We start from the raw sequence: 14,416 nt of genomic DNA on the forward strand, positions 1-14,416 counted from the left end.
TTCGCATTTTAAAATTAACCTCAACTAGGACCTTATACTGTACACAAAAGTTAGTTCGAGCTGGATCATATATATAAAACATAAAAGCTAACGATAAGACATAAAAATCAATAATAATGCAAGAAAATAATTTATAAATTAGATTGTATCAAAATTAAAATGTCTGCTCACTAAAAGACATCATTAAAACAATCAATAAAAAGGCCATAAAGTGGAAGAGAATATTCACAAATCACGTATCTGACAAAGAACTAGTATCTGGGTTATATAAAGAACTCCTACAGATCAATAATAAAAAGACAGTGTGATATAAATGGGCAAATCATGGGAGCAGACACGTCGCAAAGGAAGATACACGAATGGCCAATAAGCACATGAAAATGTGGTAGACATCACTAATCATCAGGGAAATGCAGATTAAAGCCAAATGAGATAACCACTACACACATACCAGAATGGTTAAAATGAAAAAGAATGAAGACACAAATGCTGACAAGGATTTGGAGCAACTGGAGATTTTATACTCTGCTGGTAGGAGTGTAAAAAAAGTACTACTTTGGAGAAAGTTCTGACAGATGCATAAAATGAACCATACACCTACTCCAGGAGAACAGAAGATCTACACCTTGGTATTTACTTATGTGCCTGTTTCCACAAAAACCTGCATATGAAGCTGTTTATAGCAGCTCTCTTCCAACAGCCCAAATTTGGAAACAGCCCAGGTGTTGCCAACTGGAAATGGGTAAGCCAACTGTGGGTATAGCCAAATTATGTTCCTGGGTGGTTCAGTGGTAAAGAATCTGCCTGACAATACAGGAGACCTGGGTTCGATCCCTGGGTCAGGAAGATCCCCTGGAGAAGGAAATGGCAACCCCCTCCAGTATTCTTGCCTGAAGAATCCCACACACAGAGGTGCCTACCGGGCTACAGTTCATGGGGTCACAAAGTGACTTAGCGACTAAACAACAACACTCTGCAATAAACAGGATGAAATACAGATAACACACAACAACATGTATGGATCTCAGAAACATTATCCTGCGCAAAACAAATCTTACACAAAGACCACATATGTATGATAATATTTATAATAAGTTCTAAAACGGGAACAAGTGATCTAAGGTGAAAAAAATCAGACTGCTGGTTGCCTTTGGGTGGTGGGTGGGAATTGACTGGGAAGGGGCATAAGAAAACTGGTTGTGGTGCTGGAAACACTCTATATTACAAGAGTTTGGGTTCCATGGTGATTATGTTTGTCAAGCCAAATTAATTTTATTCTTAAGAACTTTTTATGTTACATTATATGAAAACTTTAGCTCTCCTTCCCAAAGAAGTATACAAATATTGTGTGTGTGTTTGTGTGTGCAAGCTCACCCATGGCATGTGTGGGGGCCTGTATGTGATGGAGTATACAGATGGAGGCAGAGATGTTATTTTAACTTTGGAAACCTGAAAACTCCAAATAAACTTTATTCGAAGGAAAAATATCTTTAAAATGTACATTTAGATGGAAGGAATTTGCTGGAAGAAAGTTTTCCTTTCATTATCTTGCTGCGGCTTTTCTTTCTCTATGTGATTGTACTGGTCAAACAACCCATATTGCTTGACAAATTCTTTTTGAAAGCTGGCAAAGAACAGATTGTTCAATAGATGAGAAGGGAAAATTAGTAAGACCCATCCACTCCAGTCTAATAGGCAAGATTGTGATTCATACTTTGCTCATAGATCATTATCTTTCATCTTTGTCTACTGAAGAGAGCCATTTACTCACTGGGATTTTACAAAACATATAGAACAACTAGGCTTCAAAACTTATATTATACATGCCAATAATCCAGACCTAGGTGGCTCACAGTCTCTTTCCGGCAATGAGACATAATGGAATGAAGCATGGTGGGGAGGTTATTCTCTTCCCAAGCATCTCTTGCATGCATAGCAGGGGCTCTGCCTCCTCTTGTCCAGCTACACTAGTCTAATTAATGTTTTCTGGACATTCAATGCTTTTTAATGACTCTATGTTTTGCTTATATTGGTTTTTGGTCCTAGAGTCATCTATATTACCTTTCTAACTGTTGAAGTCCTATTTGTCTTTTAAGACTCCACTCAGATGAACTCCTCTTTGAAACTTTTTCAATTTCTCTAATCAATTTTCTTCCACCGCTGTGTTTTCCTGACACCTTGATTATATGTATTACAGTGTTTGTCCTAATCTGACTAAAGTTGATAGTTGCACGTCTGTTGACTATTTTAGACTGAGAGTTTCTGGAAAGCAGAACCTGTGTATTTGGTTTCTAGCATGGTTTAGTCACATGATATTCTACTTGATATGGGTGACTTCAAGGATATTTGGATATCTCCTCACTGAAACTTCCATAAGAGTAGGTAGCAGGACTCTATTTAGTGCCCTATGCACTACATACACACACCATAGGGAAGTGTTTTGTGTGGATTTGGCATACAGCACATTGGTGAATGTAATGATGATGTACTTTGAAATGTCCCTAAGACCCAGGAAACTCAAATGTTGTGTAAGCTGTTTTGTTCAGCTGTTTTATATTAAAGGGAAAACTGTAGTACAGCCAGTCTTTGAGAACTAATTGATCCTAGTTTTGCAACTTTTAAAGAAGAAAAGAACACTTGGGTTGGAACCATCCGGTTTGTATTATACGAGGGTATTAGTGATGCGGAGGTTTACATATATGAAGAATGTAAAACTGCATAGTTATTTCCAGTTGGAGTTCCACTTTACTAATCCCAATAAGGAAGGAAAATGTCCCCACTGCTCAAACCCTAAAATATCTTTTTTTCTGCAAGATTCACTCAGTGTCAATCCATTTATCCTTGCCTGCATGCTTTCTCCAGACCTCAGTCATGTGCTGCGGTGCACTGAAGGCTTATAAGGTAAAAAATATCCACTGAGCCAACAAGCTGAGAAATTGACTCCAAGGAGCTGAGTTTTTACTCAGTCATTACCCTTGTACATTTCTCTTACTCTAAGTGTTAACTTTGCAGAATTGAAAACAAATTGAGAGCACACAATTATTTAGAGTACAGAATGTACAGACATGCTAACATGTTGTGGGGACAAATCTGAACAATTCTCCTTAGTGAAAAGAAGTGTCATAGCTGGCAGGACAGCTTCAGAAGCCAGGGGGCACTATTTTTTAAAATCTGATTTTATTCTTCCTAGTATTTTTTTGAAGTATAGTTGACTTATAATATTATGTTAGCTTCAGATGTACAATATAGTGACTTGAAATTTTTACACATTATGATCACTATGATCATAATGAATTTAGTTACTATCTGTCCCCACACGCAATTATTAAAGTATTATTAGCTCTATTCATTGTGCTGGACATTACATCCCCATGACTTGTTTATTTTACAACTGAAAGTTTGTACCTCTTAATCCCTGGCATCTATTTTGCACAACCCCCACCTCCTTCCCCTCTGGTAACCACCAGTGTGCTGTCTGTACCTATGAGTCTATTTTTGTTTTGTTTGCTTTTTCCATGTTGTCACAAATGGCAAGATTTCATTTTTTTCATGGCCGAGTACTATTGCACTGTATATTTATATGCCACATCCTCTCTACCCATTCATCTACCAATAGGCACTTAGGTTGCTTCCATATTTTGGCTACTGTAAATAGTGCTGCAATAAACTTAAGGGTGCACATATCTTTTTTTAGGTTATCTTATTTACATTCTTTTTTGAATTGAACTGTAGTTGATTTACAATGTTGTGTTGGTTTCCTATTGTAGCAAAGTGATTCAGTTATATATATATACATCTGTATATATATATGTGTGTATATATATATATATATATTCTTTTTCAGATTCTTTAAAATGAGTGTTTTTGTTTCCTTTAAGCAAATATGGAGAAATGGAATTGTTGGATCATATGGTAGTTCTATATCTTGAGGAGTCTCCATATTGTTTTCCATAGAGGCTGCACCAATTTACATTCCCACCAACAGTGTAGGAGGGCTCCTGCTTCTCCAGTCTCACCAATGCTTATTATTTCATGTCCTTTTTGTAACAACTGTTCTGACAGGTGTGCGGTTAGGTATCTCACTGTGATTTTGATTTGTATTTCCCTCATGACTAGTGATGTGGAGCATCTTTTCAGGTACCTGTTGGCCATCTCTGTCTTGAGTCCTGGTTTTTTAAACTTGGCTGTCCCAGTGTCCCTATGGAATAGACATATGTTATCCTCCCAGAGAAACAGAGCATTTCTGAGAATCTTTGGGGTCACATCTCTGTATGTGTGTGTGTGTGAGTGTGTGTGTGAAGTGACTGATGAGAGACAGAGAGGCAGAGTGTGTGAAACAAAATTAATAGAAAAGAAGAGATTGCATTGATATTTGGTAAATTCGTTTGGAATCCTCATATTGAAAACCAGCCATATTGGGTGTTCTAGAAAGACTGCATGCATAATGACAGAATTGCAGCTGTTACAAACCTCTTCAAGAATGCCCACGTAGAAGTGGAAACATCCCCGGAAGATGCCCTGTACTTTCCTTTATTTTTTTTATTAGAGTAAGTGTGATGAAGAAAATACCAGACATTTGTATTCATGTGTATTAGCAAAAGGGCTGACTTATTTGGCATAGAATATTGCTCTCTGTGTAGCAAATTCAAACTAACCTCTAAAAAGTAGCACAATGTTTAGAGATTAAAAAGGTCCAGGATGTGATGATTCATAAAAGATCAGATCAGATCAGTCGCTCAGTCGTGTCCGACTCTTTGCGACCCCATGAATCGCAGCATGCCAGGCCTCCCTGTCCATCACCAACTCCCGGAGTTCACTGAGACTCATGTCCATCGAGTCAGTGATGCCATCCAGCCATCTCATTCTCTGTCGTCCCCTTTCTCAAAGTGTGGATTCCCCCCCCCCCTTTTTTTTCTCATTTAGAGCTAAATAGGAATCCAGAATTTAAGGCACACTCTGTTGCATGTACCTGCTTGTAGCATTCCCATTCATTAGGGGTAAAGGGCACACCCAAGGTGTCAGAAAAAGTTAGCATGGTTGCCAGGTGGCTTCATTCCAGGATAGCTAAATGCATCAAGCCAAACCCTGGGACCACATGTTTTGGCATATAGCGTGATGAAAGGTATGATAAGTTGTCATTGTCAATAAAGTTAATAATTTGGGGCACAAATGCCTACCCTAGTTACAGCTCTCCACTTGGTTTTGATTGGAAATGGTCATCCATTTTGCCACTACCACATTCCTGTACAGATTCTGGTACTATAATAGGGTGCTGCTATAATCAAGATCTAAAATGTGGAAATGGCTTTAACTAGAGGTTGGAAGAGTTTGAGAAGCATGATAGTAGAAGTCTAGATTGCCTTGGAAAGACTGTTGGTAGGAATATGATGTGCCAGTGAGGGCACATTTCAATTTATCTCATGAATAACACACCTCAACTAAATGAGATTTCTAAGGCACCTGGATGACATTTATTCAAAATGGTCATCAGCCCTGGATTCCGCCATGCCTTCTCCACAGACTGGTTATTAATAATAATCAGTCAGTGTAGATGAAGAGATGATCCTATTGGATATTCATTTCCTCCACTGTGTTCACTTGGATTATGGCTGTTTGGAAAATTTGGATACATGTTGCTGGCTCCTTTGACAAGTTCTTCAGTGAACTTGGAAGAAGGAAATGACAACCCACTCCTGTATTCTTGCCTGGAGAATTCCATGGACAGAGGAGCCTGGCGGGCTACAGTCCATGGGGTCACAAAGAGTCTGACAAGACTGAGTGACTATCACTCCCTCACTCAGTGAACTTGATTGGCTTAGGACCAGGCCAGTGAGGAAGGTGAGGATAAGGGCTACAGATCACTTCCCTGCTCAGTCCTTTAAGGATTCGTGTTCCCTCCAGGTACAAGGGCAACTCTTCGAGGAAAACTTTAGCATTTGTTTTTCAAGAAGCTTGAAGAAGGGTATTGGTTGTTGTTTTCCATATTGTTTCCTAGACTCAATTCGACAAGAAGATATACACTTCTCTGTATATACTCTGTGGATATACACTAACAGAGAGTGTGACTACCTGAGACTGAGTGCAAGCCACAGAGCAGTGGTCTCAGACTGTGGTGGGCGCCCAATTTAGGACATTCCTAGGCCTGGCCTAAAACTGTGGAAGTAGGCCAAATACCTGGGTGGTTCTGGTATCCCCAAAGGCCTGAGTACCATTGCTCTACTGCAGGGTTAATATGGGCTCTGTGAAACTGCCTCCATGGTCAAAGAAGCAGCAGTTCACCCTAGCAGTTCTCAGTTAAGCAGGCTTCCTTAACACAGAACTTTCTAGAATTCAATGTTCTAATACACAGTTTCAATCCTGAAGGATACTGTGTGTGCCAGTGGTTCTCAAAGTATGGTTCCCCAGGAGCAGCAGCCTTACCTGGGAACTTAAAGATCCGAAGGCTTGAGTCCACTCCAGACCTACTCAATCAGAAACACTGGAGGTGGGGTCCAGCCATCTGTATCTTACAAGCCCTCTAGGTGTCTACAATGTGGACGCATATCTGCGAGCCAATAGTCCTTGTGGTGTTTTTCCAAAACTTATTTCATCAAACATTTGGCACAGCTAATGTTTCCAACCACGAGAAACGTTTCTGGTGTTTATGTGTGTGTGTGTGAATGTGTATGTAATGAAGGTATGTGAAAGTATGGCTGTTTGTGGTGAGGTATTTTTGGAGGTCAGTTTAATTATTGACTTATTTAAAGATCACCTTCGGTTAAAAACAACGTGAGTCAGCTCATAGAGAATGCTGGGAAAAAAGGATTATTCCTGGGCATTTTGGCCACTTCTAATTTATGCCAGGCTTCCCTAAGACTCCAAGGTACTGACTTGTTTGTTACCAACAGACCTATGCTATTCTTGAGCAATGAAAAAGGAAAAGCTGCAAGGAAACTCGTCAATAATCAAATTTTAAAGTCCTTGGAGCAAGACTGAGACAATGCAGTACTTTTCTCTATGGATTGAAAATTAGGAAGACTGAATAGAGGGGGGCAAGGCTGAGTGAGTCTGGTTATGGCATAGGGTACCCAGGCTCCTGTCCAAACTGGGCAGGCAGCATCTTTCATGTAGCTGGACCCAAGAGCTCTGGCACGATGAGGGCTTAAGACAGGATCACAAGGTGACTGAACTGGGCTGGGTTGGCCTAGGCTAGGAGCTCCTGCTGAATCCGGCCCTGATGTCTTAGGAACCAGCAGCCTTCCTTTGTGCAAAAGCATGCTGCTTGGGGCCCCAGGAACTTTATTTGATGGATGCCAATTATGTTTCACCTGTTCCTCCACTCTCACCTTCCTACATGGTCGACTCCTGAAGCATCATGACCAGGCGATGGCAGCTTTGGGGAGATAGTGAAAAGTCATCAACACTGACAATGTTTATGGTGACCCAAATGTATGCATCTGTCAACTCAACAAAGACACTCTATGTGCACTTTATTGTAAGTTGTATATGATGCAAAATACTGCAAATGGACACCAAACTCTAGTTACTGAAATGCATACCAAATTATGAGGAAGTGTACAGATATCTGTAGTTGATTTTGAAACGTATCACAAATAAGATGGAGTGATGGATGGATAGATGTACAGTATAGTAGTATGTGAATATTTGAACACAGGTGTAGGTTTACCAGCATTCACTGTAACATTCTATTTTTAACTTATGGTTTGAAATTTTAATAAAAAAAGAAAATAGCTATGTTCAGTTCTCAGAGATGGAAAAGACTTGAGATATTTAGTCCCGTGCCTTTCCTCTATGGAAAGAAATGAGCATCAGAGAGGGGGAGATGACAGTGTGAACAGCAGGGTACTAGAATATAGATCCTTTTTTACAGTTCATCACTGAATGGGAATGAAAATTCTTCTGTTCCAGCCTGCAGTTCAAGTATAACAATTACACTTTTAAGAGTATTCATGCGAATATAAATCTCTAGACTGTAGATTATCTGAAGGTGGTGATCAGATGTACATAATTCAGTGTGTAACTCCAGTTTCTACCACAATTCACGGCACATAATGGACACAGTAAATACACGTTAAGGGATTTTTCTTTGAATGAATATAAAGAGTTTATTCGGTGCGTATCTGGGTATACAACAACAAATATTAAACAACTTTTTTTTAAACTGTTTTGTGCACAGGACAGAAAACTGCCTGTACATGCTATGTCCACTTTTGGAACACAGATTTTAACAATTATTAATGCACAAAATCTTACATATCATGCAACTCTATGCCAAGATTCCAACTTTCTTCCATGCAACAGATATGAAGATCTAAATGGAAACCTAGCTAAGTCTTAAACACTTTTCCAGAAGCAGGTATAAGTATATGTTGTTTAGGGGTAACCAGTCTTAACATTTCCTTGTACACAATATTCACGTGCCAAATACAATGACAGAGGGACTCATACGTATACAGATAAGACATTTCTTATTTTAACAACACAAAAGACAACATCACAGTTCCACAGTTACTGTCTTTACATAAGAAGCCACAATAATAGTTTAACATGATAACACAAATGGAATTAAGAGAAAACTACACTTGAGGATAATCTTTATTTTTAAGTAATCTTTACTGACTGGGGTTGACAACACAACACAACACAACACAATTTCTACGCACAAAGTACAGCACAAGAACTTGACCAGAATACTATGAATCTAAAGGGGAAAAAATGGTAAAATCATAAGAACCTTGAGCCTGAGATGCCAATTCAGCTTCAACCCTGAATTTGGTTGAATTGGATTAAGTGACAGAGAGTCAATAGAACCATTGAATTTCAGAAATCATAAAACTGCAACGTAAAGAATACATATGAATCAAGCATAGATAGAAAACATTAAGCCAAGAAAACAACACAGTTCACAGAATTTTGTTTGCCCCTACAAAACACGGAAGCAGTTAATTTTGTTCTGTTTTCTTTTTTGTTTGTTTTTGAAGAACAATGATGGTCTTTTCAATTGTCTTGGTTGGAGAGCAAATTTTTCTTAATCAGCATTAGTGCTGTGAAATGTTTTTGGTTTGTCTTCCCCTAAGCAGAGGTGAGATCATGAGAAAATTGGGCAGTCCTTCTCCCAGATTTAGTTCACTGATCAGGCTCGGCACTGTTTTTTTGCACAAGCTTGATCTAAATTATGGGGCTTTTGGATGGATGAGAAGGTTTGATGGCAGATTAGAATAGTGAACTCTGCCTTGTTTGTTTGGTAAACGTCATTGACAAATCTCAACTTTCGGGTGAAGGACTGCTAGAATTCAACAGCACCTGGAGGTAAGGTTCTGTTACAGAGCCCTTGTTTTGCCCTCACTGGCTACGTTGATTCATTGTGGCTCATAGACTTGCCTCCGTTCAGCACACCGGAGACACTTCTGCTCTTGGTCGGGGTCCCACTTCCAGATCGGGAGAACTCCGTGAGGTCATGCAGAGACGGCTCCTTGTACATGGCCACTACAAAGCATAGAGACACGGCGTCAGAGGCCATTGCACTGGCCCTCAGCTTTCCTTCTACCCCCTGGGCCTCTCTGCTGGAGGCCAAACCTGAGAAATGCTGCTTTCAAAGACTCAGTAGAGTCTTTGGACCAGATGAAGCAAAAGCCAGTCTTGGTACAGAGGTGTGTAGAGAATTCTAATGCCTTATTTCCATCACTGATGGTTTTATATGAAAAGTGAAAGTGAAAGTCACTCAGTCGTGTCTGGCCCTTTGCAACCCCATGGACTACACAGTCCATGGAATCATCTAGGCCAGAATACTGGAGCAGGTAGCCTTTCCCTTCTCCAGAGGACCTTCCCAACCTAGAGATTGAACCCAGGTCTCCTGCATTGCAGGAGGATTCAAGTAATCTGGCTCTAGAAAATGTGCTGTCAAAGGGCGCTGTGATGACTTGACTGGGCAGACTGCCCCTCTGGTAAACTGCTCTTCTAACCTCGAGCCAGTAACCTCTTGAAGGGCTTGCTCTCCTTTGTCTGGATTTTCTATCCCCTTCCCACTGTGTCTCACTCCTTCTGTCATCCCTACTTCCTGTAGCCCATTCCTATCCCTCAAACTTTCTCACTTGCTCTGTGTGTGTGTGTGTGTGTGTTAGTTTCTCATTCGTGTCCAACTCTTTGTGACCCCATGGACTGCAGCCCACCAGGCTCCTCTGTCCATAGAATTCTCCAGGCAAGAATACTGGAGTAGGTGACCATGCACTCCTCCAGGGGAATCTTCCCAATCCAGGGATCAAACCCACATCTCCTGCATTGGAGGCAAATTCTTTACCAATTGAGCCACGATGGAAGCCCTCTCACTTGCCACCAGGCTTCTAATAATGACCGAAAAACAAAACTGTGAAGGAAAACTGTTGGGACAACATTGTTGGGCCCAAGGAGGTTTCCAATAAGTGTTAAGTGTGCACGCATTTGAGCATCTGTATTTCTAACTATTTTGGCCTATCTTGAGGTTCTTGGCTGTCCGGGAGTTAGCAATTAAGCTATTTCCACGTAAGTAAGGTGTTACCACATGTAGATATATTGGGTTGGCCAAAAGTTCATTTGGATTTGGCCAAAATAAACTTTTTGGTCAACTCCAATCAGGAGATTAGATGTTCCCATCTACGCTTTAATGTTCTTTTTAAGTGTAAAATTTTACCAAATTTTTGTATAAATGCCTCAGGATGGAAGGATTAGGTTCCACTTTCAAAATAAAGGATTAATTTCCATACCGATACTCATTTCATCCACAGCTGGTATACTCTCGAGTTTACCTTTCAGTGGTTTGGGCAGAAAGTGAGCTGCAGGCTTGTTCTTCTTTACATGGTTTCCTTTCATGATCTCTCCTTCTTTGTTCAGACCCAGATACCACCCTCGGCCTGACTGCTGCTGACGGTATATCATCGATGAATATGTCACGTAATAATTTTCAAACACTGATTCTTTGAATTTGCACTCAGGTGTGAAATGTTCCTACAAGAAAAGTAAATAAACAAAAGCTCAATATTTACAGCTATGAATTTCATGGAGAACCATATGGTATTGCCCTTCAGGAGTTTAGGACATACTTTGTTAAAGCTTGTTAAGACTGGCATTCTATTTTAACAGCAGAAACTATTATCATTGGAAACTGAGACTATATATAACATTTCATGTGATGCTTTATAAAAAGCCCTAACTGCAAGGGCTACTGATCAATAATTAGCTCTCTTTGTAATAAGGTAATGGAAAACTGAGAACCAGTCACATAAGTGTAATGTATTGGACAAATAGAGGAGCCAAAGATTGAAGAGACAAGCATAACACTGTCACATGGAGTTTTGTTCCTTTCAAGATTAAATTTGAGAAATAAACATCTCATCCTTATACTTAATTTTCATAGATTGTCCAGTTACTATATGCTATAATTTTCAATCACCCCAGGCTGAAATCTGTGTTACAGTGTTACAATGCTGAATGCCTAGATTTTTAAAGAGATGCTATTAAGAAAGACTAACTTTCACTTTTAGATAAACTAAACTGAAATTTTCAGATCATTGGACCTTGACTTAAAAACAGAAAAAAAAAAGTCCCTCATCACCCCATCCTTGCCTTACAGTAACATTTCACACAAATCAATATAGAAGCAAGGAATTTACTTGCAGACATGAGAGAGCAGACATGAGAGAGCACCCCAGGGGATTTTGAACCTGACAATGTGATTTTCTGCCATGTACGTGACCATGTTTTCTTTGGACTTCCCCATACAAATGAAAGGTTCCTGACCCAACAGACTGTTTCTGAAAACAAACAAAACCAGAAAACCTTCTTTTAAGCTTTGCAATATGTGCATTATACAATAAATAGCTAGGTAAAATATCCATTTGTAGACAATGAAATGAACAGCATATTTTAACCTCTAAATAATCTGCAGGGTGGCAGTGGGTCCACTTGGAGTCCAAGATAATGAGGAAAATGCTAAGTGAGTTTCCTATGACAGTGACACCAAGGATGCCCTTTGATTCTTGCTATTTTGCTGGGATCTTATCAGGAATAAGTTTTGATAAAACCTGAAAAAAAAAAAACCCACCTTGCAACAAAATATTGCAATCTCTCCGGACACCTGTCCTTTGGGAACGATACTTACCTTCATTTTCATGTTAGGTAGCATTCCAAGCAAAGTATACTATCTGAGCAACAGTATCAGAGAATCACTTCAGCGAAGAGAGACAGATTCCTCAAATGAGGCAGCTTTTTTTCTTAATGTTAAATAATTGAACACTTTTCTTTTTTCTGGAAATCCACAAAATCTGTTTCACTCAGTAATTTCACTGGTTCTTCCATCTGGCTTCCAGAGCGCCTGGAACAGAGTCATCTTTTGGGATAATTTCAGCCTAGGGGCATACTTAGTAGAGACTCAGAAGACTCACACAAATTCAACCTACTCAAGAAGCAATGTACTTTGAAGGCAACTATCACAGGGTAGGAACCAAAGCGTTCTATTTATGGGCTGTGAACACTCCTCTTTGTAGAATTCTCAACATAGGGAAAGCCAAGGTATGCCTACAAAGAAATATGACTAAAATAGTCTCCACGTGTTCTCCAGGGATGAGCACGATTGCATAGAATGTTGGTTTAGCCTTGCCTAGAGTAAAATGACAACTCCATGTGGCATTTAAAATTCTCCACAATGTAGTCATTACCATGCCTTCAGTCTGTGCCTTTGTGCCTTTATAGACCCCATTCATGTCATTTCCTGGATCTCTCTACCAACTGGCTTTCCTGTCATTCCTCAAGGTTGAGCTCAAATATGACTGCCCCTGAAATCATATATGACCTCTCCTAAACAAAGCTAGAGGAGGTGATGCAATTCCAGTTGAGCTATTTCAAATCCTGAAAGATGATGCTGTGAAAGTGCTGCACTCAATATGCCAGCACATTTGGAAAACTCAGCAGTGGCCACAGGACTGGAAAAGGTCAGTTTTCATTCCAATCCCAAAGAAAGGCAATGCCAAAGAATGCTCAAACTACCGCACAATTGCACTCATCTCACATGCTAGTAAAGTAATGCTCAAAATTCTCCAAGCCAGGCTTCAGCAATACATGAACTGTGAACTTCCAGATGTTCAAGCTGGTTTTAGAAAAGGCAGAGGAACCGGAGATCAAATTGCCAACATCCGCTGGATCATGGAAAAAGCAAGAGAGTTCCAGAAAAACATCTATTTCTGCTTTATTGACTATGCCAAAGCCTTTGACTGTGTGGATCACAATAAACTGTGGAAAATTCTGAAAGAGATGGGAATACCAGACCACTTGACCTGCCTCTTGAGAAATCTGTATGCAGGTCAGGAAGCAACAGTTAGAACTGGACATGGAACAACAGACTGGTTCCAAATAGGAAAAGGAGTATGTCAAGGCTGTATATTGTCACCCTGCTTATTTAACTTCTATGCAGAGTACATCATGAGAAACGCTGGGCTGGAAGAAGCACAAGCTGGAATCAAGATTGCTGGGAGAAATATCAATAACCTCAGATATGCAGATGACACCACCCTTATGGCAGAAAGTGAAGAGGAACTAAAAAGCCTCTTGATGAAGGTGAAAGAGGAGAGTGAAAAAGTTGGCTTAAAGCTCAACATTCAGAAAACGAAGATCATGGCATCTGGTCCCATCGCTTCATGGGAAATAGATGGGGAAACAGTGGAAACAGTGTCAGACTTTATTTTTCTGGGCTCCAAAATCACTGCAGATGGTGACTGCAGCCATGAAATTAAAAGACGATTACTCCTTGGAAGGAAAGTTATGACCAACCTAGATAGCATATTCAAAAGCAGAGACATTACTTTGCCAACAAAGGTCCATCTAGTCAAGGCTGTGGTTTTCCCAGTGGTCATGTATGGATGTGAGAGTTGGACTGTGAAGAAAGCTGAGTGCTGAAGAATTGATGCTTTTGAACTGTGGTGTTGGAGAAGACTCTTGAGAGTCCCTTGGACTGCAAGGAGATCCAACCAGTCCATTCTAAAAGAAATCAGTCCTGGGTGTTCATTGGAAGGAATCATGCTAAAGCTGAAACTTCAGTACTTTGGCCACCTCATGTGAAGAGTTAACTCATTGGAAAAGACTCTGATGCTGAGAGGGATTGGGGGCAGGAGGAAAAGGGGACGACAGAGGATGAGATGACTGGATGGCATCACTGACTCGATGGACATGAGTCTGAGTGAACTCCGGGAGTTGGTGATGGACAGGGAGGCCTGGTGTGCTGCAATTCATGGGATTGCAAAGAGTCAGACACAACTGAGCGAGTGAACTGAACTGACTGAAATCAGAACCGATGACACATATATTTGTGTTCCCAGGAACTCTTATCTCCATCTCTGGCATGGCCCCGTGACTCGGACATGTGCATGCTTGGCTCTGGAAGACAAGGAAC

The 14,416-nt window shown here is 40.2% G+C and overlaps 1 protein-coding gene across 7 annotated transcripts in view; it reads right to left on the minus strand.

The window, feature by feature from the left end:
* Positions 1 to 8,079: 8,079 nt before the first annotated feature.
* Positions 8,080 to 14,416, minus strand: part of FGF13 (fibroblast growth factor 13) — a 572,605-nt gene continuing 566,268 nt past the window's right edge. For all 7 annotated transcript variants that reach the window (XM_070784002.1, XM_019955969.2, XM_070784003.1 and 4 more), the window contains 2 exons: positions 10,782 to 10,980; positions 8,080 to 9,486 (listed from right to left, as the gene is read on the minus strand). In XM_070784002.1, the coding sequence (XP_070640103.1) occupies positions 9,350 to 9,486; positions 10,782 to 10,980 (336 nt within the window). In that variant the 3' untranslated portion in view covers positions 8,080 to 9,349. The remainder of the gene's footprint in view (positions 9,487 to 10,781; positions 10,981 to 14,416) is intronic.

This window comes from Bos indicus, chromosome X (genome assembly GCF_029378745.1).
Source record: "Bos indicus isolate NIAB-ARS_2022 breed Sahiwal x Tharparkar chromosome X, NIAB-ARS_B.indTharparkar_mat_pri_1.0, whole genome shotgun sequence".
In the NCBI taxonomy this organism is placed as follows: Eukaryota; Metazoa; Chordata; class Mammalia; order Artiodactyla; family Bovidae; genus Bos; species Bos indicus.